Here is a 26854-nt window from a genome sequence, read left to right on the forward strand (position 1 = left end):
TTACTCTCCTTTGGATCAATTATAACATAAATAACTCATCTCCAGCCCCGTCGAGCTGTGGATTCGTTATTTTGAGTCAGTCTGATATGGAGACTTAATACTACCATTGGACTACTCCAGACAGTCTAACTGTGGGGACTCAATACCTCCACTTTTCAAGCCAGGGACTTTAATACCCTTCTGGCCTGTCGGAACTCAATATCCGATTTTAACTGTGGGGACTCAATACCTCCACTTTTCAAGCCCGGGACTTCAATACCCTTCTGGCCTGTCGGAACTCGATATCCGATTTTAACTGTGGGGACTCAATACCTCCACTTGTCAAGCCCGGGGACTTCAATACCCTTCTGGCCTGTCGGAACTCAATATCCGATTTTAACAACTAAAACACGCATTTGCATTGTTACTATAAAAAACACTGTAAACTTCGTCTGACAACCCTAAAATTTGGAATATGGTCAAATCACAGGTTTCGAATTAAATCGTGTCTGCTCACCTGGTAGCCTATTGTACAGAGCTCTGTTTTTAGTTGTCAGAAGAGGCCGAGATGTTTAGCCCTGCACTATTCCGTCCGCTTGCTGCTGCTGGTCACTTTCCCGAAAACACCCCACTCAGACACGTCGGGTCACCATTTGTTGGAGATTTGGAGGATGTTCAAAACCAACCTCGTCTCCGCGTGTCGTTTGATAAGCTGGGTAAATTCGTAAAAAAGGAAGTGATTAAGAAACACCAGAATGCAAGTTAAACAATAATCTTGTTTTAATGATAAAAAGTAACAATACAAATACAAATACAAATACAAATACAAACACAAAGGAAGTACTTCCTGCTCTTCCTCCAATCCCACGGATCTGGTCAGTTTCAAGAAAAGAAGAGGCTTGGTCTAAAGAAAACATAGGCTTATATCCAAAACCCCAGGAGGAGCTATGCGGCTGCCCCCCCCCCCCCCCGAGGGGTCCTCCACTTAGAAAAGACAGCCAATCAGCGCGAGCCAGAGGCGACCCTTACATTCGAGATAACAAACCCGCTCCTTGCAAGTTTCACATACTTTTGGCATTTTATAAAGATAGTTTTAAGATATAGTTTTTTATAGTTGGATTATACAAATAAAACATGTGAGTTACCTTAACCTCAAACAATAATAACAAGAGGAAAACATCAGCTCTGATCTCAAGCAGTAAAAAGTACCGCACTCATTTAGCCTGCAGCTCTTCCAGACACTTGAGCTATTGTTCTTTAAGAATATTCCCTGCAGAATCTTTATTTCAAATAAAAGGTTTCACATTGCATATTTCCAGCTTTCCTTTACACATACTGTTATTATTAATACAAAGTAATCAACCACACACATATATTCTCTAGGAAGTGACCCTTGTTATAGGTCCGAATGTCCTGTCCCCTGAAAGTCATGAGTTTTGGTTGATTAACAGAAGTTTAATTGTTCTTGTGGCTTAATGGCTTCCCTGAACTTCCCTTCACCCCAAAGTGAGCTTACTAGGAATGAATACATTTTATTGATAAGCTCAAAAGGACGTTTATCTTGGTCACTGCTGGGTGACCCAAGTCTCAAGGCCTGCAGGATGTGTAGGAGATAAACATTAATTCTACAAGACTTTAACTACATTATCTGAAAATGTATCTGGGACTTCCCCTGTTAATTGCAAGGACTATTGATAATTAACAGAGAGACCCTAGGGGCCTCTTCTTGGTATCTGCTAGGCAGAAGTCACTCAATGCAGAAATCACAAGTTTAACACAAATTCTATATAAGGTGACATTAAAATGAATATACCAGATTGAACTTTCCTGCCATAACACGTTACTTTAATACTTCAAATAACTCAAATAATACTTCAATATATAACTTATACCACCTCTGTTTATAGCCTATGAAAAAAACGATTAGAAAACTAAGGCTAAAGCTAACGTTAGCAGATAGTATGTATGCTAGTTAGCTAGCTCAACGATAATATTGCGACGAATACAAAAATGTTCAGTGCACATCACGCTCTGCCGCTCCGACAGGGAGCTCTTGTTCTTGTGAACACTAATGTTATCCACAGCATACACAGACACCACAAAGTTCTTAAGGAGAAAACTAGTTGCTAAAACAAAACACGTTAGTGTACCTTGTTAGCTAATGTTAGCTAGCTGACATTAACCTTAAACATTGCACTCATATTACTCACTGAAACCTTGTAAAGCCGGTCCCGAATGCTGGCTCTTACATAACCGCTCCTTTCGTGTATGTACAGCTCTCAACATGCCCAGACTTGTAGTGATTTTAACCTCGTTTTATATTTTTTCGCCTCATTCTGAAAGAAACAGGTGAAATTTGCTAACGTGACCGCCATCTTTGTGATGTTGACGCGTATTGTGCGAGACCAGAGACCTGTAGTTCACTGAGCGGTTTCACACAAAAAAAAGTGTAACTTCACAGTTTTAAGACACATTTTTGTTTTTTGACTTGCAAAATGTTCTTTTAATTTGACAAACATCATATGTGTCATTCGTGGCACAATTCAAACGGGATCGAAAGATGACTTTTCTCTCTCCATTGACGTCAATGTATAATTTTCCGCTTCCGGGGTCCCATGGGTCGGAAGTAGATGGGCGGGACTTCGCCTCTCTATTCTCATTGAGTATTTTACAAAGAGTGAAACAGCGCCCCTCTAGATGTTATGGTGAAACAGTAGATTGCACTCTCTTTGGGGGAGGAGGCCAGCCGAAATTTGCTTCCCTTGGTGAAAAAAAATTGAGGGATTGACCAATCAGATGAGGCTCACGTCGTGCCCCTGCCAACCTGTGATTGGTCAGGGCCATGCCAAGGGAAGCCAGAGGCGGCTGGCTTCCCTTGCCTCACAATCCAATCAAATCGCATCAACTTAGTGTTGCAGTGACGCGACCCAAAAAGCGGAAGTAAGCTGCGCTCGGTTTCCCTCGACAAAATAGCAATGGGATTTCTCCATAGGATTTTGGAAAATAACTCGAAAAAAAGTCAGTGGACAAAGAACCTGTTAGGTAAATGCACGTTTTGTGCAGTCGGATAATATCCACATGTCTACCCTACTTTTATAATTTTCGAATCATAAATCTAATCGATAGAAGATAGATAGCGTCACTGCACCACTCTCACCGCCGTTAGAAAGTAGCAAGCAACTGAAGCAAGTGCAATTATGGAGGGTGGAGATTTTGAGTATTTAATCAAAAATAATTGTACTAAACTTCCGCTGCAGCAGCAACAACAAATACAATCTGATGACAGGCCAATGCCCAAACTGGAGCTGTGTACAGCGAGGAACAAAGGAGCGAACCGGACGTAAAACGTTAAAGGTCTCCTGATTTAGTTTGTGAATGAATGCTTATTAGAGTTTCGGCTGGAGAGTCCGTGCGGACCTGTCGGTCAGATAACAGGCGCGTGTAAGTCCTGCATCTGTATGATACAAATGTGTGTAAAATGATTCCGGGCGCTGTAATCACTCATCTGATTACGTTATTACATTGACCACCACACCCCCCCCCCCCAAAAAAAAGAAAGGACGTATTATTGGCTTCCCCTAATTTTTTCCCTACACCACGCTACTGACACGACTTTAAACATTGGAAAATGCGTGCAATAGATACGCTAAAGTCCGATTTTGCGTGCCTATCATACGCGAACTATTCCCATTGAGTTCTGAGTCCGAGTTTTGCGTGCATATGTGACGGATGGATACGGTCGTGTCTGAGAAGACTGGAAGCTGTGTGGTCCATAAAAACATGTTATTACTCAATATCAAGCCACGATTATTGATTTTATTTGTAATCGTATAATGTCTGACTTTTTTTGCCGTCCGTGAGGAAAATAAATGGGGCTCAGAGCCTCAAAATACTGAAATCTGTATTGTTTTTAATCTTTTTTTCCTTCGAATTTGTTATCCTTTTCTAAATAACACACTGTTATTTACTCAACAATAACACACTTTTATCCTTGTTTTTATTTATTCGTTTAATTCTATAATATTGGGCTTTTTAGCCGTCCTTCAGGAACTGATTTTCAAAATAAAGTCACCGGAAACAGACGTAGGCCCGGTTCAAGCTCGATGATTTGGATGTTGTAGCCGCAATGCACGCTGGGATATGGTGTTTCCCACATAGCACGTTTCGTTAAAGGTCTACTGGACGCAGCCAGCGCCGTATAGATAGAAGAGTTACGACAGCGGAAGTCCAAAAACGGTTATCGTCACGTGGTTAATGTAGACGAGAATCGTTCCCCGGAAGTTCATGGCGGGCAATATGAATGCATTGATAACAGGAGATAGAACTACGACTTTTGGTAATTATTAGTGAATAAAGGTTTTGATTTGCAATATTTATAAAACAAATCGATATGTGTATGTATTTACATCAATATGTTTTAAAAAATCAAATAGAATTTGCTAATATTAAGTGATAATATTAGGATTAGTGTGAACAACTAGTTTACATGTTAGGCTAACAGTGCCTTGGTTAAAGAGCCTGTTGCTGTTTATTTATAGCTTTGAATTCTTTCAAACCAATATTATCTTCTTAAACTTGTATGGTAGTCAGGAGCATCACTTTCTAATGTTTATTGATATATTTAGAGGGAGGGTATCTAAAGGAATGCTTCAAAATTCAGATTAGATTAATTTCTACCATTTTCTTAAATTCATGGTAGTTTCAGTAATCCCATGGTAATTGAGGACACAAGTTATCTAAATGACTAATGTCATCTTTATGGCTTTCAGAAAGGACAGGAGACCGACAGGTGACTATCAAAGGACTAGCAGCAGCAGCAGCAGCATGATGATGATGTTAAATGTTTTGTTTTAGGAACATCCATTGCAAATACATGGAATTCAATAAACATTGAATAGCATATCATGCAGTTTGTCTGTGCCTTTTCCTCCGTGTTGTCCTGGTTTGCTGTGCTGCCTCCTAGTCGCCACCATGGTTTGCTGTGCTGCCTGGGGATGCTCAAATCGCTCCGAGAAAGGAGTACGAATGTACGGCTTCCCAACTGACACAGAGCGGAGGAAAAAATGGCTGGCTCAAGTCAGCAGGAGCAATTTCACGACCAATAGCAACAAAATATGTGAGGTAATTATATACAAACACTGCATTTGCACTTTTTCACAAAACGAAAACCACACCATTGGGAAATCTTAATGTTTTGTTTAATGCAAAAAAACAGGGAAAGGCTTGAAAAACACAGAGTTGAGACTCAGGGTGCAGGGTGAGGGTCTCAGTGCAGGTATTCAGGCTCCATTGAATCCCCCTCTGGTTCTTGTGCTGAAAGAGGGAGTAACAGACAGGAGAAAGGGTTATACACACCTATATCGCACACCTATTGGATGGGAAATTGCCTTGGGGAGATAAGGTGTGGTCTTTGTTCCCAACTGAAGTTATGGAACTTTATTATTTGTGACTTTAACCAAGTATGACAAATGGCATCAGTAACAGATGTGATATGAATTTCTATAAAGTTGTCTCACATTCTTGGTCATATTTTATATACAGTATGTAATGAGTATAACATGTCCAGTAAGTATAAAGTGTTTCCTAATACTGTGTATTCAACCACTATGGAATATGTATGTGGGCAGACAAAACTGATTTGTTCTGTGTGTGAAGTAACCTCAAGTCACTCCGCAGGCACATTTAGATGCAGACCAGTTTGTCAAGACAAAAAAGGGCAAGACTAGGCTGAGAGCAGAGGCTATACCCACCATCTTCGTGCATCGCCCTGTGGTCAAAAAGAGAAGGGCCCCTGCACCACGATTCACCCCGGGACCTGTATCTACAAAGCCCATAGCTCATGATCACAGCTATAGTGTGAAAGGTGACACAGGTATAATAAGTATGAACTCTTAGTAACAAAAATAATATTTCTTATTTTTAAGTGGTATAATATTTTAAATGTTCGAAAATGTACAGTGCCATGTCTTCTACTTACATTAGTCTCAAAGATTGAGGGAAGAAGGGATGAGGAGACTGAGAGAAAGGAAAGTGAGGGTGAAGAAAGAGAGGACATGGCTAGTGAGGAGAGACAGGGAGGGCGGACACCACCCACTCAGCCAGCAGCCAGTCAGCATACGAGGGAACCAGCAGCCAGTAAGCATACGAGGGAACCAGCAGCCAGCCAGCATACGAGGGAACCAGCAGCCAGTCAAACAGATCTATTAAAAAAATTAAAGAGAAAATTAAAGAGCCAAGAAGGAATCACCAAAAAAGCAAAGGCTGCACTAAGAAAAATCAGGAAGGAAAATGCAGCTCTCAAGAAAACAATGAAAATTAGGGACAACAAACATAAGAAAACGTTTTCAAAAGACCAACTTAAGGCATTAGGCCTACTCACCAAAAAGGGGATGAAATGGAGCAATGAGACAATTAAGAAGGCTTTAAAAATTCGCTTTGCGTGCGGACCAACGGGTTAAAAAACTCTGCAGGAATTGCAGATTCCCCTTCCAGGAATAAGGACACTGCAAAGAAGGATGCAATGTGTTACGTTTGAGCCTGGTGTGTTGACAGAGGTCTTTGATTTCCTAAAATTGAAGGCAGATAGATTGACAGACCTTGAAAGGGAGTGTTGACCTTGGATGAAATGGCAATCACACCAAGTGTGGAGTTGGACATGATTACAGGCAAACTGTATGGTGATGTGACTTTACCAGGTCACACTGGAGTGGCAACACATGCTTGTGTGTTTATGTTGGCTGGAAACACAACACGGTGGAAGCAAGTAGTGGCATATCATTACACTGGCAATTCTACCAATGGAGCAGAGTACAGGCCAATAATTATTGATATAATACAGAGGGCAGCATCAATAGGGCTACAGGTGCTTGATGTCACCACCGACATGGGTAGCCCTAACCGAGCCATGTGGAAATCCTTTGGGGTGGACCAAAATAAAACATCGGTGCCACATCCAGCAAAACCAGACAGGCAGCTTTATTTCATGCCCGATGTCCCACATCTGGTAAAAAATCTAAAAAGTGCCCTTGTCCGTGGGCAGGTCTTCATAATTCCTGAGGATGTTGTTAACAGAGAGAACCTCCCCTCTAACGAGGTTTCTGTGGTCCCAATTAAGGACTTATTGACCTTTCAGGAAGGGATGGCATTAAAAATAGCTGCCCATCTTTCAGCTGCAGCCATCGAGCCAAGTCACTTTATTAAGATGAAGGTTGGTCTTGCTCTAAATGTGTTCAGTAAGGCTACAAGTGCTGGGCTGAAATACATAGTGCAGCAAGAAAACCGCCCTCTGTCCTACCTGACGACAGCGTGGTTCCTGGAGCAGGTTGATCGTTGGTTTGATCTCATGTCATCTCGCCATCCAATTACAGCCCTGAGCAGGCTCAAGATGGAGGAGTACCAAAAGGCCATCACCGTCCTCCAGAACATCGTCCATCTGTTTCGTGGGATAAAGATAGGTCAAAAGGGAGGTTGGAAGCCTGTTCAAACAGGGGTGATAATGGCAACAACATCAATTTTGGCCATACAAGAGGAGATGCTTACACAAGGACACAGGTTTGTGTTAACGTCAAGGTTCACACAAGACTGCCTTGAAAATACATTCAGCTGTGTGAGGTCTAAAAATCCTGTCCCAACTCCAGTGGAATTCCATCATGCACTGAGAATCATATCTGTGGGGCAGTTCCTCACCATCATCATCTCTGGGAGCTATCAGGAAGACCACAGTAGCTTTTTGGCAGACTTCCTGGACACAGGGGAGCCAAAAATCACTCCATCAGTCAGAGTGGAACAGCTGATGGCGGTGAACAGAGCAGCTGCACCTGACCTCACAAAAACTGAGAAATGTATTCTCTTCCATCTTGCAGGCTACATCGTCCACAAAATCATCAAGTTTGCCAGCATCTGGGAAAAATGCAAAATTGCAACAGAGCACCATGATGAGAGTCCTTCTGGTGACAACAGCTTGTTAGTGGACTTAAAAGACTTCAAGGCAGGTGCTCTTTGTCGTCCCTCCCAATAAGCCTTTGACTTCATTCACCAGATTGAGGAACTATTTAGGACCAAGACTGGTTCCTCCCTTATGCAGCTCCCCAACGCAGTGGGTGTCTTGGAGAAAGAAGCTCAGGCCCTCTCTAGCAGGCTGCCGTCATGCTGTGGAGTACAACAAAAACTCGTAAAAAGATTCATACGGCTGAGGCTGAGAATTGAGCCCAAACAAATCAGAAATGACAGAAAAAATAAATAATTAAAAGATGGCCATTTTGGAAGCAAGAGCCAATCCAAAAAGGTGAAAAGGAACAACAGCAGCCAAGCTACCACATCCAGCAACCCCCAAACAGATCCACAGCTGCAATCATTTCCATTAGTCGTTGCAATGGAAATATTTGGACTAAACATTGCTCTTCCACCTGCCAGCACCCAGCTAACATCACTGCCCCTCCACCCGTAACATCACTGCCCCTCCACCCGTAACATCACTGCCCCTCCACCTGCCAACATCACTGCCCTCCACCTGCCAGCACCCAGCCAGAGGAGCGCAAACAACACAAACAAGCAAGGTGTCCCGTCATGTACCTGGAAGTTTGGGTTGGCAAAATGGAGTGAGAGAGGGACTTGAAAAACCTTGGTGGCTCTCTACTCATGTTGTTACAGTTGTCTTGGTTACACCTCTCAAGTTTTTTTTGTGCGATTTCCACAACTTTAGAAAATGTGAAATAAAAGATTGAAGTGAAATCAACCTCTTCTCTGGAGAACAAACTTTGATTTCTCTGTCTTGTGAGTTTGCAGTCTTGCAGTTTTGCTCCTCCACCTGTAACATCACTGCCCCTCCACCTGCCATACAGTTGGTTACTAACAAGATTACTTATATAATACAGTGATAGAATACATGTTTAGTATGCTTACTTATATAAAACAGTGGTATTAAACTTACCTTGTGTTTTCACTCTCACTTAAGTCCCTCTCCCTTTGCCATCAATCCAAAATCAGCTGAGCTGCAACATTATACAGACAGGTAAGAATCAACATAATCACAAGGACACAATATGGCTCTGCTAAAAACACTCACTCTTACACGCACCAAACTTTATATTCATCTAATATTTAACTCCCTCCACCCCCGCATACAATCCCGTTTAGAAGCCCCTCTTCTCTAATTCAACAACGTTGGACGAAATGACATTAAGAGAACGGAATTTACAATTAAAAGTAGTGATGGGATTTATGGCTCTTTGAAGGGAGCCGGATCTTATGGCTCCGTTCCTTTCAAAGAGCTGTTCAAAAGAGCCGTTCTAAAGAGACGTTTTGTTAAAGGGGGCGGGGTTACTAAATGTATCTGCGAAATAATCACCATAATGATTGACTGTATTGCCAGACCTAATGTCAATAATCTGCATTGTAAACATGACACAAGGTGGCGCCATATCCATGTCAGTGAATGTACTACTTTGAATTTACCCTCTGTATGTGTTAAGTAAAAAAAGTTGCCTTGCCTTGAATGAAATTCACGCAACTCTTAATATTAGAACACTTTTTATTGGCAATATAACAAAACAAGTACAATAAACTTTTGTGCAAAACAGATTTTAGTGCAAATGGAACAACAACACCAAAAACATTTAGGAATAAATAGGAAAACTACTTCTGAACAATATTTAAAGTATTATAAAAACAGAGTAAAATAAAATAGAGAAAAATCTGTGAGCTGCTTTGTCAAAAACAGGAGATGAGCTGCTCCTGGCCTATGGCCTTCTAGCAGCTTGAGCATGCGTTATGCCATAATCTATGGCAAATTTGCATTAAGGAAAGCAAGTTCCCTCACTTTTGAGGGCTTAAGGCGATTTCTCCTCTCTGATACTATTTGTCCAGTCTTGGAGAAAATTCTCTCTGACGGAACTGACGTTGCCACAATGCAAAGCCTTTCAGCCATGAGCTTGGTGAGCCTGGGGTATAGGGTGGCCCGACTTTCCCACCACTTGAGAGGATCTGAGGATTTTGGAAGAAGGGGCTCCTCTAGGTAAGACCGCACCTCCATGATGGCATCTGCTGTGGGATTCCTTGTTGACACTGCACCAGCGACACGGTCATGGAAATACCTCCAAACAACTGATCCTTCTGCAGCACTGCCCGCTCCTTCCTGTTGATCTGGTTGCTGGCCGGGTTCGCTGCTGCTGAGAGTGACTCTTCCTGCTGCAGTTGCTATTCTCTGGAAAGCCTCATCTGCAGCTCTGGCATCCCCGAATGCTACCTTTTTGAATCTTGGGTCAAGTGCCGTAGCATCTCCAAGGGTGTGGTTATATTCCATTCTGAGGAATCTACTTGCCATGTTTGCACATAGTGAGTTCCCCAAATCTGATGCTTGTTGTGTTGTTGCACTTCTCTGATAGCTGACTGTGACTTTCTGCAGTCCCTTTGCCAGCAATATTACCATTGAGGCAGTCACGTAGCTAGTGAGAAAAAAACAGGGAATATTGAGACAATTATTATAAAGTGTTAACAACAATGACACACTATACTATATACACTGGTATCTACATCATTTATATAATACAAATAAAATGGTCTCAAACATTCATAATTCGTTATCTGGTATTTTTGCATGCATGCTATAGAAAGCTACAGCTGACCAACTAATAACACACCTTTCTGCACTGATCTCAACAGTGACTTCTTGAAAGGGCTCCAGGATAGTGCACACCTCCTGCAGTATGCTCCATTCTTCTTGGGACAGAGGGCTGACTGATGCATTTGTGATGGCCAGGGTGGAGATAATGGCATCCTTGGATTTCAGAAAACTCTTCAACATGTCATATGTAGAGTTCCATCTTGTGATGCAGTCCTGTTTGAGTCGTAGCTCTGCCATCCCCATTTGGTTTTGAGTGGCCTTCAGTTCTCATTCATAACACTCCGTTCGATGTCTCACTATGGGATGCGCCTCAACGCATATGCACCAGAAGCATCAATCTCATTACGCCAATCCTGATTGGCTGGTGATCTTGACGCCAACGTCAGGGAATCCACCAACCCTATAAGTAGCTTGCGCCACGACGCAGGCGTCATTCAAACACCTCTTCTCGCTTCGGAGCACATCTCGAGAAAGATCAGTAGCTAGCTAGCTTAACGGTCCACAGACTGATATACGAAGCTAACCTTCGGTCGACGGGCGCTCGCCAGCTACTTTTGCTTCGCACGGGAATTTACTGTATTAACACTCCAGTTAATATCAGAATCTACCCTGCCGTTTTTTTCCAACGGATAACGGTAAGGTTTTTGGATTTTTTCCCGCAAACGGTAACACGCCTGTTGCTCGTTTGTCCTTTCTACGCCGCACCAAGGCTAGCTAAGATGGACTCTTCCCTCCCTCACACCAGAGGAGACGGAGTGTCGGAGGCTCGGCTCTGCGGCTGCGGGCTAAAGATATCGAGTACTGACTCACACCAGGTCTGCTCGTCTTGCCTCGGGCTGCAACATGCCCAGGAGGCTATCGACACCCCCGGCGCGTGCGGGCATTGTTCCCGTTTTACCGCCAAAAGCCGCCGCCGGCGGCTAGCGCGCCAAGCTAGCATGCCGGTCCGAGACCTCCCCATGCCTGTAGACTCGCCGGCCGGCGAGCAGGGCATGGTGGCGACCGCCACGGGTGCCGGGTCCCGCGCTGTGTCAAGCTGGGACTCGGTGGCGGCGACAGCCGCGGGAAGGGGGCCCCGTGCTGTGTCAAGCTGGGGCTCCCAACTGGACCTCACCATGGCCTCACCCGCGGAGGATGTCCTGGAGCTGGACTATGAGGAGGAGGAAGAAGAATACGCCTCGGAGTTTCTTCTTTCCGACTCAGACGAAGGCGAAGATGACATCTTCGTCTCGTCTGCCCAGGCTGCCAAGCCTGAGGCCATGTCTACCTCCCCGGGCGAGGACGAGCCACCGCTCCCCCGCCTCAGCATGGACCTGCAGGCCGTGTGTCAACGCGCTGCATCTAAGCTGGACATCCCCTGGCCTGAAGCGGCCAGAGAGCCCTCCAGGTCTAGATACGAGGGAAAGAACTTGCCCCAAGCCGCAAGGCTGACCAGGCAACTTCTCCCCGTATTTCCGGAGCTGCTGGATGAGGTGTCGGTCTCCTGGAGAGACCGCCCCTTCAGCAGCAAGGCCCCAATCCAGGGAGCCTCCTCTCTGGACTGTGAGGGCATGGAGAAGCTCGGGTTACTCCGCATGCCTCCTATGGAGCCGCTTGTGGCAGCCCACCTCCAACCGCGGGTGTCGGCGGCCCCGAGCAGGAACCCCACACTGCCGACAAAGGCGGACCGGTTCCAGTCCGCAATGACTGAACGGGCCTACAAAGCGGCTGCTTTGTCCGCCAGGGCGCTAAATGTCTCCTCCATGCTAACCGCGTACCAAGCGGAGCTGTGCGCGGACATGACGGTGAAGCCTGAACCGGCCGTGTGGGAGGAGATCATGGCGATCACGGATATTTGCCTCCGCGTGCAGCGCTGTGCAGTACAGGCCACAGGAAAATCGCTGGGGATGATGGTGGTGCAGGAGAGAGCCAGATGGCTGAACCTGACAAACCTCCCCGACCGGGAAAAGGAGGACGTATTGGACATGCCAATCGTCCCTGAGGGCATATTCGGCTCAGCTCTTGCCTCCATGCAACAGCGGTGTGAGGCCAAGAAGAAGGAGGATGAAGCTCTCCAGCTTTGCCTCCCTCGGAAAGCCCAGCCGCCGCCCCCAACGGTCCTGCGACGGACCTTCCCCCAGGCTACCCCGCACTCGGCCCTGTTCAAGGTCCCGAGATGGCAGAAGCCACAGCCCGCCCCCGGTCTCCCACCGAGACGCGAGGCGCGGACGAATTGGCCGAGAAAGTCCCCGGTCCCGGCAGCAGCCACACAGGCACCGCCGACCCAGACTTTCAGTCACCAGGCGAGGAAGAAGAAGAGGGCAGCCTGACAGCCTTCCCTCCCCCCCTCGGGGAAAGGGCTGGAGGTTTCCTGTTCTCTTTCAGCCCTGGATCGTGTTCCACACGTATCCAGCACCCATGTGTTTCCGGGGGACAACCACGCTCCCGCCTTCCCGCCGCCTCGGGTGATGACTGCACGTCATCCTCCAGTTCGCGCCATGAGGGAAGCAGACTTCACAGCACTGGCAGCAGTTCCTGCCAGTCGTTCAAGTCACACAAACACACACAAGGGTCTAAAAATAAAATGTTTGCCACTGTTGCTTCCAGGCTTAAAGCCAAGGGCACAGTCGAAAATATTAAAAAGACAAATAATAATGTCAATAAACAGTCAGGCGACTGCTCCGCTTCTGAGAGTGGCTATGAACGCCTCTCTCGGAATGCGGACGGTGGCCGGGCCTGTGAACGCACCATCACCGCGCGCATGCGCAGTGTCAACCGAGGTTGTCACCCTAGAGCGCCACCGTGTTCAGACACTAGAGGGCGCCATAACACAACCAATGCGGTCACAGGGTGCAGACAACAGAGATATGGTGACATCCCCGCTCGCTCTGAGGAGCGAAAGGTGGAAAATGCTCACATGCTCTGCTTGGGTTTTCAAAACGATATCACGGGGCTACAGACTCCAATTCGCTGTCACCCCCCCTCGCTTCTCGGGCATTGTGCAATCACATGCCCGGGGAGCGTCGGCTCACATTCTAGAGCAGGAGATTCTCTCGCTACTAGAAAAGAAAGCCATATCCATCGTACCCTCCAAACGGAGTCAGAGCGGCTTCTATTCCAAATATTTCCTCGTTCCCAAACGGGGAGGGAATGGAATTCGCCCCATCCTAGATTTAAGGGCTCTGAACGGGTATCTCAGAAAATACAAATTCCGGATGCTCACTCACACATCCCTACTGCGTCTCGTGCGTCAGGACGATTGGTTCACATCAATCGACCTGAAAGACGCGTATTTTCACATCCCAGTATATTATCCACACAGGAAATATCTGAGGTTCGCTTTTCAGGGTGTCTGTTACGAGTACAGAGTGCTTCCCTTCGGTCTGTCTCTCAGCCCACGGGTGTTTGTGCGATGTACGGAGGCAGCGATAGCCCCGTTAAGACAACAGGGGATTCGCCTGGCAACCTATTTAGACGACTGGCTCCTTCTGGCACAGTCGGAGCAGGAGGCTAGTATGCAGACGAATATCCTCATGAAACACCTGCTCGACCTGGGTTTTGTAATAAACACAGAAAAGAGCATGTTGTCCCCAGCCCAGTCGGTGCTCTTCCTGGGCTTACGCCTGAGCTCGGTGCCCTTCACAGCCCGCCTGTCAGCGGAGAGAGTGAGAGCCTTCAGGGCTTGCCTCGCTCGTTTCCAGCCACGCAAATATGTTCTCTTCAGATCGTGTCTGCGGTTACTGGGGCTCATGGCGTCAGCCATCCTAGTAGTACGTCTGGGCCGCTTACACATGAGGGAATTTCAGCGCTGGGTAGCTGCCCTCAGACTAAACCCCACGCGTCATGGCGCGCGGAGAGTGATGGTCACTGTGCACTGCGTAACGGCGCTACGCCACTGGCTGCACCCGACTTTCCTGGTGCGAGGCGTGCCTATGGGTGCTGTCTTATCGCGGAAGGTGGTCACCACGGACGCATGTCTGACGGGCTGGGGGGGCATATACGAAGGTCGACCTGTGAGGGGTCTCTGGAGCAGAGACCTCCAACGGTCACACATAAATTATCTGGAGCTCTTAGCGGTGTTTCTCACCCTAAGACGCTTTCTGCCTTTTCTCAGGGGACATCATGTCCTCGTGAGGACAGACAACACGACCACGATATCGTATATAAACCGCCAAGGGGGTTTGCGTTCTCTACAGTTACACAGGCTGGCACGCAAACTGATCTTATGGAGCTGCGGACGTCTCCTCTCTCTGAGAGCGACACACGTACCGGGAGTGATGAACCTCGGGGCAGATCTGCTGTCCAGAGGTGCACCACTGTACGCAGACTGGACTCTACATCCAACGATTGTGAGTCAGCTGTGGGTGCGTTACGGCCGGGCCGCGGTAGATCTGTTCGCATCAAAAGAAAATGCTCAATGTCAGCTGTTCTTTTCAATGCGCGATCTAAATGCACCGTTAGGCGTGGACGCGCTCGCGCACGTTTGGCCCCCGGTCCTTCTATACGCGTTCCCACCCCTGGCTCTAATTCCTCCAACTCTGGCCAGAGTGAGAGAACAACGCCACACACTGATCCTGATAGCTCCACACTGGCCTGCAATGTACTGGCTGGCGGAGATATATCAGCTGCTGTGCGGGCAGCCATGGCAGCTCCCGCTACACAGGGACATTCTATCTCAGGCGGGGGGAATGATTTTTCACCCTCACCCGGAGCACCTGGCGCTATGGGCCTGGCCCGTGAGTGGTATAACCTGAGTACAGTGGGGCTCCCTCAGAAAGTGATAAACACTATTCAGAGTGCAAGGGCTTCCTCCACCAGGTCTCTCTATGACTGTAAGTGGAGGGTGTTTGAGGAGTGGTGTCTTCAAAAGAAACACATCTCTTTTCAATGCCCTGTCGGTGTGATTCTATCATTTCTACAGGATCTGATTGATAAACACAGAGCTTTCTCCACGATCAAAGTGTACCTGGCTGCTATTGCCGCATGCCATGTGGGCTTTGGGGGAAAGACGGCTAGTCAACATCCCTTGGTCTGCCGTTTTATGAAAGGGGCTCGCCGGCTCCTCCCCGTTTCCAGGTCATTGGTGCCCTTGTGGGACTTGACGGTGGTTTTAGATGGGCTTGCTCGAGCTCCATTTGAACCCCTGGAAGACGCTGACATGAAGCATTTGTCACTGAAGACAGTGTTGTTACTGGCTCTGGCATCTGCCAAACGAGTCAGTGATATTCACGCGCTCTCTGTGCATCCTTCGTGTACTCAGTTTGCCCCGGGGCAAACGAGAGTATTGCTGAAGCCCAACCCGGCCTTTGTGCCTAAGGTGGTTGGCTCATGCACTCCCATTGACCTTGAGGCATTTCCTTCACCGCTAGGTTCCTCTGGGGAACAGCGGCCGAATTTGCTTTGCCCGGTTCGTGCTTTGCGCACTTATATGGACAGGTCGAAAGAGTTTCGGTGCAATGACCAACTCTTTGTATCTTGGGCTAACCCTCATAAGGGCAAGCCCGTTACCAGGCAACGGCTCTCCCACTGGATTGTGGAGACGATTGCTCTGGCTTATACGAGTCAGGGTTTGCAGGCACCAACGGGCCTGCGCGCTCATTCTACTCGTGGATTGGCTACATCCTGGGCTTTGTTCAAGGGTGTTTCCATTCAAGACATTTGTGCAGCAGCGAGCTGGTCCTCGCCGCTCACTTTTGTCCGCTTTTACAGGCTAGATGTTTCTGCTCCAAGTGTGGCCCGCGCAGTGCTGGGCCCCGTATTGGGACAGGGTTCTACCTGTTAAGTTCTGTTTTTGTGTTGGTGATTTTCGAGATAAGCATGTCTGGCAATGCGGGAGTCTCAATATCCCATAGTGAGACATCGAACGGAGTGTTATGAATGAGAACTATAGGTTACTTACGTAACCCCAGTTCTCAGAGTAACATGAAGTGAGATGTCTCACCTGACGGCCCTTCTTGCTGAGGCGAAGCGAGAAGAGGTGCTTATTTTGAATGACGCCTGCGTCGTGGCGCAAGCTACTTATAGGGTTGGTGGATTCCCTGACGTTGGCGTCAAGATCACCAGCCAATCAGGATTGGCGTAATGAGATTGATGCTTCTGGTGCATATGCGTTGAGGCGCATCCCATAGTGAGACATCTCACTTCATGTTACTCTGAGAACTGGGGTTACGTAAGTAACCTATAGTTTTTCTGCACCCACTGTGCTCCTGTGAAAGTATTCCACTGCCTCTTTCACTTTATCCAGAATGGGTTTTAGGCCTTTGAGGGAATCTCTGGCAATCAAATTGATAGTATGTGCCAGGCATGGAAGGTGGGTCCATTTTGCTATTTGTATAGCCTTTGTAATGTTAGCAGCATTGTCAGTTACGCAGCAAACCACTTTACCTTCCACTTTCCAATCTTTTGCAACATTGAGAAGCTTTTTGGCCAGATTGTCTGCTGTGTGCCGTTCACTAAATTCAAAACAGTCCAATAGGCAGGAGGACATCTTGAAATCTGCAATGAAGTGGCATGTTACTGCCATAAATGAGGTTGTAGCCCTTGATGTCCAACAGTCTACGGTTAAGCAAACTGCTGACAGTTTAGACACCTTTTCCTTCAGTGATGCTGCTTCTCTCTGATACATGTTTGCAATTGTCTGGGATACTGTCTTCCTTGATGGAAGACTGTAGGAAGGGTTGAGAGCATTGCTGTATCGCTTGAATCCTTTGTCTTCCACAATACTGAATGGCTGGAAGTCAGTTGCAATCATTTTAACAAGCTCTTCATCTATCTTCCCCTGTCTCATTGGGGTTATGACTGGTGCTACATAACTGTGGAGATGAGTCTGTTTTGTTTTAGGTATTGTGCCAGTGGTTCTATGAGAGCTTGGTGCCTGGCCAGGCACTAATGTAGGCCTAGTGGTAGTTTCAGATGATGACTGACTTGATGTGGTCGGGGTTTCAGCAGAAGCACTGGCGCCGTCTCCGTCATTATTATTGGAACCTTGTTGTCTCAACTCGGCCACTTGCACCGTCGGATGCTGTGTTTTTAAGTGGCGATGAAGATTATTGGTTGACCCTGCTTTAAATGATATTTTTCCTTTACAAATGGTGCACTCCGCTTTATCACTGCCTGGATTTTGTTTGAAGTGCATCCAAATGCTGCTGCGTTTTCGCGTTTGGCTCGTCATTATCCATCCGCAAAACACGTGGGACGTCTATCTGTCCTGTACCACTTGTTATTTCTCTCTCGCGTAATCCTTTAAGACCCACCCCATCTCACTCCTCGTGCTGAAACCTACCAATCAGAGTAGGGGCGGGTCTTCACAGAATACGTTTGGGGAACAAAATCAAGCTTTTTAAAAGGCGAGTGGATTTTGGCAGGCAGTGAGTGCGGACCAACGATTGAACGATAAAAAGAACGGCTCTCACCAAGTACGATTCGGTTCCCCTCGTTCGTACCAAAGAGCCGTTCAAAAGAATCGGCTCGTTCGCGACCGACAAATCACTAATTAAAAGGCTGTTCAACGTGTGTTGCTAACTTGATCCGGTAGCTTTATCTGTTATCTGTAAACGTTCCCTAAATCTACTAATTTAGGGATAACCCACTGACATCCTTTAATACACATGTTAATTTGAATCAGATGTACTGATAATATCCGCAATATAAATCTTTAAACTTCTTCTTACCTTTAAAAGTCCGCCACGAACGGTCTATTATGCTGCAACTCTACTGCGCTGCTAGCCTTGGCGCTAACTTCCGGGGAACGATTGAGAGGCTCCACGATCCGCCATTGCTGTAAAAAAGTGGTCCATTGGAGTGAACGGAGATGACGTAACTCTCAGTCTATACGGCGCTGGACGCAGCGCATTCCAATTGGAGAAGGCGATTCGCCATTAAAAGAAGATGAAGAAGAAGAAGACATTGAACCCTCCTTGACACGAAGTTCCTCGAGGTAAACCCGTTTTCTGTAATGTAATAAAGACATTTACAGTGTTCTTTAAATGATTTCAGCTTTTGCATCACTTTACACAGCACCATGTGTCGACATACAAGCTTACGCGTGCGAATTATTTGCTAGTTAAACCGTGAACTGCTCAGTTAGCATCATTGAGTTAGCCTTAGCTAACATCTGTCGTTTTACGGAGCTGTTGCAGTTTAAAATCAATCGATAGTAACATAGTTGATCATGTTGTAAATATAATGGGGCTTCTTCAGTTTTTTGACAGTATCTTGGGTTTTAAAGCTTAAACTCACTCTTCGAGCCGATCTGAGATCTGCTCAGATATTTGTCCCGTTGATATTTAAACAGACATTACAAGCCGCTAGCCAATACATGATCCAGTATATTCTGTGTATTAACCAAAATTAAAAAACGCATTAGCAGGTACAGGTTACCAAAAAACATATGTTACACATTAGGAATTCATAATAACTGAATTATTGTTAAAACCAGCGGTGGGGTTTCAAAGGAGATCTACATACTCTTGTTCCTCCATTGCTAATAGAATAACATCAATGCCCTATACCAAAACATTTTAATCATACCTTTCCCTCATAATGCTGATGTTGGTCTAAACTTTAATTCACCTAATATTAGGCTAGTTTAAATTACAGCTACATCTATGATCTAACTAACACCTTCTTTTTTTGTTTCAGCACAATGTCGAAAGAAACTGAAAAAACCAACAAACTAGAAGCTCTTCTTCTGCTTGGGGATGCATGTTGAGGACACACAGGCAAGTTTCTTTTTTTTTTATACCCAAAGTTTCATTATTTAAATCCAGTTAGTTAATGCCCATTTTTTCTCCCTCTGTGTTTCATTACATTCCATGTCCATAAAGAAACTCAACAAGGAAACTCAACAAGGAGACTCAACAAGGAGACGCAAAAAGAAGACGCAAAAAGAAGACGAACCACGTCCAAAAGTGACCTGGTGGAAGAGAGACCAAGATGGGCAACGTGTGGCCAGCAGCAAACGAAGGAAAAAAAGTTATTCTAATGGTTAGTCTACATTTTATGAATTTAATCAAAGTCAGTATATGTGATTTAAAGTAGCCACTGGTTTAATAATGCTGTTGATACTTCATATTTCTATATATTTGCACATCGATTTTGTCAGAGGACTTACGGCCCGTCTACACTACAGGCATCGAAAAATGCTTTCAACGCTTTGCCCATTCACTTGAATGGTGTGACGTAGAAGATTTGTAATCTTCGCCGAACTGCATTGTCGGGAGCATGGCATGGCTTTGCAAGCATCACAAGCATCTATCGGCATCAGGCTCGAGGCTTGGCATCAGCCAATCAAATCCCGTTTATGCAAATCCCGCCAGTGCAAGCGCTAGCCAATCAAACCGCGTGCAAGCTGGGAGAGACAGACCGCAGTTCATTTCCTCATATTCCAAACGAGATATTACGGTAGCAAATCACCCGGTTCTTTACGAACATAACTATTTACCGGGATACAAACCGGAGGAACCAGGCATGGAGGGAGGTGGCAGAGACAGTGGGTGAAACTGATAGGTTTTTCGCCTGTTTGGAGAGTTTATATCCAGTTTACTTCGTTTTAACATTGCTATCGCTTTGTGTGTCGGGGGCGGGAGATTAATGTGATTGGTTGTTGGTCGCGTTGCTCGCAAAAAATCGCCAAGCTTCAGAAACGCCCAGCTTCAAGATTTGTTTATGCCTGTAGTGTCGACGGGCCGTAAGGACTAAAACCAATAAGCGGATGTAAATGACATGATAATGCAAAAAAAAATACATTCAGCTTTGATATTTTTCATGTTTGCTGAATGTTGGTGTTTTTGTAAAATTTCTTTAAATCTGTCAATTAGCTAAAATAATCTGTTTAATGGGTTTGAATAATGTCCCCCCCAAACAGATGGTACTCCTCCATGCAGTAGTTCCACCATAACAACATCATGTCTAAGGTACCAAGATCCTGGTGAGAAAAAAGCTACTTTTGAAGACTTTTTTTAGATAAGGTATGTTTCATATGAAATGTTTTCCTCATGGTATGTGTGGCAGCGGGGTGTGGTTTGGGCGCTGGCTGCTGGAGTGAAGGGAGTGGCTCGGCCGGAGGCCAGACAGCTGATCGGAATCAGGTAATCAGTGCAGGAAGAAAAGCATGTCGTAACCTGGTTCTGTTCTGTTATGCAGTAGGCGGGATCCTTGAAGGTCGCCAAAGGACCTGTGAAGTTTCCCACCCGGGCAACGTTTGAGACCCGCGCATATTATTGTTTGGAGTTAATAAACGCCTGTGTTTCACCAACCTGCTCTTTCCGTCCTGATTTGAACCCTGTGTGAGCGGAGAGGCTCACAGTATGTATTTATATTTCTTTATTTAAAGATTTTAATATGCAGAGACTAGAAGACCTTCTAGGGGACTCTGAGACCATTAAGGAGCAAGATCGTGGCGATGTGCCACCATTGTCATCTTGGACTCAAAGGCAAAAAGAGTTTCAACAGTGTTGGCAACAGGCGAGGCCACAGAACGTTGACAACTTATTAATAACTAAGAATATCGTCAAGATGACCTGCAATCACTGTCTCCTGGAAGAAACTGTCATCCGTTGTGAGGAATGTATGCCATCAGAGTGGTTTTGTGCAGAGTGTGATATCTTGGTTCATACAAAACACACTCTGCACAGTAGGCAAACCACCTGTAATGGATTTTACAAGTACATTCCTCCAACAGAGTCTGTGAAACTCCAGGATGGCAAATACATCATTTCTAAACAAGGTTAGTGTCCCATCTTTTTTAATTGATCAGCCTTTTTTCCCCCTCACAAAAAAAATAATTTTTATCTCAAATTGCATTCTGTTATCATAGTGCTTGCTTACAACATTGTTAAATCTCATCCTGATTGTACTTTGACCTTGCAGACCGTTTGCTTCCAACATCCTTTCCTTCAAGGATATGTTCTTGTGAAGTTTTCGATGTTGCAGTCTCTGTGTTGGTAGACCTATCATATTGGTGTGCATAAATGGTAGGTTTTGGTGAAATTGTTTTTTTTAAAGTATTTTTTAACTAATACATTACTCTAATTCATTGTTATTTTTTTTTTCTTTATGTGTTCTTAGGCCGTTACGATCTTAATGTTCCAGAGCTAACATGCACATTGAACTAAGAAATGGGGTCCAGAATTCAATGACTTGGTTAGGAGTGGATACTGGCCAGTTACCATGCAAGCACAGACCCTGTTCCACCAAGATCTGTTCCATTCCTTTGAGGCTATGAAGACGGCAGCTCCAGGAATGTCTAGACAAGCCTTTACTGCAATGTTGGACCAGAAAACAAAGCAGTTTGGAAGAGTAAATACAAATGTGAAGCTGAAAGACAAATACATGTATTATCATAATAAATATATTTATTGCCAAATATGGATGAGCGAGATATGATACAAAATATGATAACATATATAATGTATTTTTATTTCAGACTGGCAAGGTGAATGCAGATGCTTTTCAGAGAAGCTTTCTGCAGTATGTGTACTGCACATTTGAAGAGAATAAACTTCTGGGTAAAGAGCCATTTGTCTGTCCAGCCTGTAGCCCTGAAATGGTGGCTGTTTCAGTAGATGGCAATAGGAAACTTTACAGGTTCCAGAAAACAAACCACTAAGTTTTTTACATTGACACAGCAATTGTCCTTAGTCCTTGTATTTTAATTTGACATTGGGATTGCTATTTTTATTTATTTTTTACATTACATGTCATTTGTTAGACGCTTTTATCCAAAGCGATTTACATACATTCAGTACAGTGGACAATCCCCACAGGAGCAATTAGTAGCTATAGTTCTTTCCTGTTATATAGCTGTTAAAACTACAGCTGTTGAATCTAAAATATTTCTGTTAGACTTTATAACCTTGTTTTGAAATATGTGCTTTAAATATAATTATTATTATTATTATTACTATGTTCAATTTGTAACTAGAGTGGTTATCTATAATTCCTTTTCTTATAGGAGTTAAGAGCCAGGCTTCTTTGACGGAGTGTTTTTAGCCCAAGACTCTGAGATTTCCACTTTTGTGGAGGATGTTCGAGGGGCTGTCAAAAGTGTGAGTTTTGAATTAAGCAGAGAAAAATGTATCTCACCTTTCTTAATAACTAATAGAAGTTAAAATAGTAGTAACACAGTTGCCTTCATATTTTTTTGGAGATGGGATAGAAGTGTTGAGACCAGATGACAGGGTGATGAGGTTAGCAATGCGGTCAAACTGTCACAAACATTATTGCTGTAAAACTGGATTGAAAAAACAGCAAAATTCTAATCCAGAATATATTACACATTTGGAGCCTTCCAATTATCCAAAAACAGGTTTGTTATTATCCAGGGAGTTGCATATCCAGGTGAATCTGGCAGTTGAGCACAAAACACTTGTGTGTAATAGTTTACATGTTTGATAATACCGTCAGTTGGTCCCACTATCCAGTGTTTTGAAATAACTTCTGATAATGATCCTCTAAAAACGATTTACTTTGGTAGACTGCAGGAAAAGCAATGTGTGGGGAATCTCACTGGACAGCAGCAAGGGAGACCTCTAAGCGAGCCAACAAGTTGGATGAAGAAGGTGTTGAAATTGCTGTGTGTAGGCATGGATTTCTTCTCTAAGGTTGGTAGTTGTCTTGATCATTATCAATTCAAATATTTGTAGATAATCTGAAGCCTTACCTTCAATCTGCTTTGTACTCACTATTTTTTTTTTTTTAAAAAGCTTTAAATATGTATAGAGGAGAAATCTTTGCCTATCCGATGTTTCTCCAAAAAGAGTTCCAGAGTGCCTCACTTTTGGCAATGGACGTGACGTGTCGGTATGTACCATATCTTGACAAAGTGTCAGAAGCCTTGCCTCATCTTCAGCCCCTAAAGGAAATGAGACATTGCTTGTCTGTGATGCATGCCAAAGCCCACAACACCAAATGTGAGGTGAGGATTTGAATTACTTAAACAACAATTAATGGTAAATCTGACCAATACACATGAGTCTGAACTTATCCAAGAGAATGTTTTAAGTTATGAGTTGTTGACCTCGAGATTTGCATCAACATTGATCACCTCATGCTTTAGATTATTTGGAATGCACGGAACCAGGAGGGTGCCGGCACCACTCTTGGTGAAGAAGTGGAACAAGTAAACAGCTTCTTATCCAGATGTGGCCTAACAACTAAATAAATGGACAAGTCAGGTTTGTGAACTTGTTTGGGCCCTGCCTTCCTGTAAATGTACACATTTATATTTTATAACATTGTAATGAGATGTATTCTTCTTCACAGCAAGAACTGACATGCTCACAGTCCATGCTATGGGCTGGAATCATCGCAAAGAGAATGGCCTCCACATTGCCATGTCCTCTAGATTCAAAAAAGTATGTGTATTGAAATGGAGATAACTATTTTAAGCTGTAAAATTTGACATTTAAGTCCACCCAATATATATAAAAATTACACCCCCATATAGACATTGCAGTGGTGCAGGAATAGAGCTACGAAATTCATTAAATATGTTATTGTGTTAATTTCCTCCTTAAAATGCATACTTTTGGTTTATTTCATTGAGTTATTTTATAAAATGGCATGATTCTGTTTTGCTATTTTGCAGACAGCAGAAAAGACAAAGGCTGTAACTGAGAGCCTGAAGAAAATGCAGGACCAGTTGAATTGCTCTGATGACATGCTAGAACTGTGGGTTGATGATGTCAAACAGTGGGCCAGTAAAGGTAAGAACAATGCTGTTTTGACGTATACATAGATGGAGTCGGTTCATAAAAACTAAATAATGCTGTCCAAATTAAACTTTGTCCTTTAATGTGCCTGTTAGTGTGCCTGTTAGTGTGCGATGTGCAAATAACAGACCTTGATTGGGTTTTAAACTTGTTTTCTTCTTTTTATCTTATTCATTTAGGAAGTGCATCAGCCAGTCCTGCAGATGCTGGTTGTTTGCAGATCTCAATAGAAGCACTCTTTGTGAGCATTTGCCAGAAAAAGCACTACCTTTACAGACAAAATGGTAAGCATTTTGGGACATTTATTGGTTGTGTTGATTAAATCCCGTCAGCTCTTTTGTAATCTATGTTTTACTCTCATTACAGATCGTAAAAAAAGGCGTCAAAAGATCGTCCAAAAGGTTGCCCAAGAAAAGAAAAGGTTGCTAGAGGACATCCACAAGTACAACCAGCAACCTGATGATGACCCTATTGACACCAACTCGGTTGTGGAGAAACTCTCAACCAAATCTGCAGAGAGCATGATCTGGCCTTGGCAGGAACCCAACAGAGGTGCTGTATAAAGATTTTACTTCTAATCTACAAAACTGTAGTAATAAAATGTGTTCATTAATGTGAAATGTTTATATTCATTCTCAGACGGTGTGGTCATTCTCACTAAGAAGGGGCTGTTTGACCAAAAAATGCTTCTGTCATGACTGACAGAAGAAAAGCAGATCCTTGTGAAGGAGATGATGCAGCACTGTCAGTACCTCAAGGACTCTGTATCAAAGGTCCAGACACTGAGGGCCCCAGTTTCATTGATCACACAGACAAGTGAGTGAACCACATGGATTTATTCACTTTAAAATACATAAGCCAATGTTTTTCAAACCAGCAAAGGCAAACACACTTTAAAGAAGATTTTATCCATCTGTTTGTTTTTATTTGAGTCTGACTGCATTCTAGTCTTTCTTGACCTAAATACGTTTTCTCTGAATAATTTTCACAATTTATATGTTTGCTATATAACTTGTAGGCTATCCGAATGGAATCACAGAGGAGGGGTACAAGGGCCTTATGTGTCTTCAAAGGAGAAATCTGCATGACCTCAGACTCAAACAGCAGACAGTAGCAGGCGCCTACAGAGGAATTCTGGAACCCAGTCCTAGGCTGGTGGAGGAGGAGGACGAGGACATGGAAGAAGAAAAAGACTGGCAAAGTGACAACAGCTCAGATGATGAAGATGAGGCAGAAGAAGGGACTTGACTCGTGGAAAGTTACTTGGTGCCCTTATGCAGTTCTATAGTTAAAGCGGACATATTATGCTTATTTTCAGGTTCATATTGTGTCCATATATCTGCCTTTACTGTTCTTCATTTTCACAGCTCCCTTCAGCCATTCTAACTTAATAATCAGATTTCAGCTAGCTGACTGTTTTAAGTGAATAAAAAGGTAGTAAAGTGACACCAAACACAAAGCAGTCTAACAACTAACCCGTGGTGTTTAGCTAGCTAACAGGCACAACACTAACACAGCGAGCTAACATGTAGATGTTTCCGTCTGGATTTGATTAAGTGTGCAGTTTTTACATTAAAGCGGACATATTAAGCTTATTTGAGTTTGAAATGAGTGCTTCTACTGTGACATGTTTCCATGCTTTAATGTTGAAAAATTACTTTTTTTCTCATATTACCTGTGCTGCAGCACCTCTTTTCTTTACTTTGTAATGTGCATTATCATATATTGTAACCTGTGTTTTGCTACATATGCTCTTTTATCTTACCAAAATAGTAATAAACTTGATTTTGTACATAACTGATGTCTGTAAATATTTACTGATACCCACTTGATATGTTATTACATTATAGAGTTGTCTTCACACATCAAATAATTAGCTTGAACTGAGGTTACAGTCATTTATAACAGAGATTGATATTGGATGTGTAACATAATTCATAACTAACTAGAACCTATGTTGAGGATCGGGAGAGGGACAACAGTTCTTCCAAAAAGCACTGGTAGTGTAAGGGACATCTTAAAGGGTCAGATAATAAAGACAGACATTGGCAGTGTAACGTTGTTGTAATGTGTAAAGCCCTAACAGTGAGTACATCAAAGTAACAATTCAACAATATTAACCACATAGTCACCACTTGTCATAGGCTACTATCGGCTATAAAGTTTAATACAAATATTACCAAAAATGTACCCAATACCCATTAAAACATCCAAGTTGGATCATTATTTTAAAAAGCTTACTAATCTGAGGCCATGCATAGGAAATATCTCCCATAGTAAAAACAGCTTTGGTTCATGTTAATTTACAAACTCTTCAACTACAACCCTAGTTATATTTAAAACATTTTTAGAAGGCCTCGTGAAATACTTTAATGTAAATTAAAATGTGAAGGAATGTGTGTATAACAAAATACATCCGTCATAAACACAATACCGGAAACAGACCTAGTGATGTGACGTGTGATCCTCAGCTGATTGGATGTTCTAGCCGCAAAGCATGTTGGGATATGGTGTTTATGCGATATGAAATCTGAAAACGTGTTTTAAAAATAAAATAATACTT

The 26854-nt window shown here is 44.0% G+C and overlaps 2 protein-coding genes and 1 long non-coding RNA gene across 21 annotated transcripts in view; 2 read left to right on the forward strand and 1 right to left on the reverse strand.

Moving 5' to 3' along the window:
* Positions 1-5160: 5160 nt before the first annotated feature.
* The window catches only part of LOC307046229 (E3 SUMO-protein ligase ZBED1-like), a gene marked incomplete at its 5' end in the record, with an annotated part of 38978 nt that continues 17284 nt past the window's right edge, over positions 5161-26854 (reverse strand). For 3 of the 19 annotated variants that reach the window (XM_079692518.1, XM_079692517.1, XM_079692515.1), the window contains one exon: positions 18366-18528. In XM_079692518.1, the coding sequence (XP_079548644.1) occupies positions 18407-18528 (122 nt within the window). In that variant the 3' untranslated portion in view covers positions 18366-18406. The other 16 variants (XR_013810105.1, XR_013810107.1, XR_013810101.1 and 13 more) reach the window with 15 other exon arrangements.
* Positions 19031-22175, forward strand: LOC307046233. The gene is made up of 4 exons (XR_013810111.1): positions 19031-19564; positions 20445-21305; positions 21449-21877; positions 22005-22175. It is a non-coding gene; the product is annotated as an uncharacterized lncRNA (long non-coding RNA).
* LOC307046232 (uncharacterized protein) lies at positions 23846-26651 on the forward strand. The gene is made up of 6 exons (XM_079692520.1): positions 23846-23934; positions 24168-24285; positions 24471-24575; positions 24658-24843; positions 24931-25107; positions 25310-26651. The coding sequence occupies exons 1-5, from the start codon at positions 23854-23856 to the stop codon at positions 24987-24989; spliced, it is 549 nt and encodes a 182-aa protein (XP_079548646.1). The 5' UTR covers positions 23846-23853; the 3' UTR covers positions 24990-25107; positions 25310-26651.

This window comes from Notothenia rossii (assembly GCF_949606895.1).
Source record: "Notothenia rossii genome assembly, chromosome: 7".
In the NCBI taxonomy this organism is placed as follows: domain Eukaryota; kingdom Metazoa; phylum Chordata; class Actinopteri; order Perciformes; family Nototheniidae; genus Notothenia; species Notothenia rossii.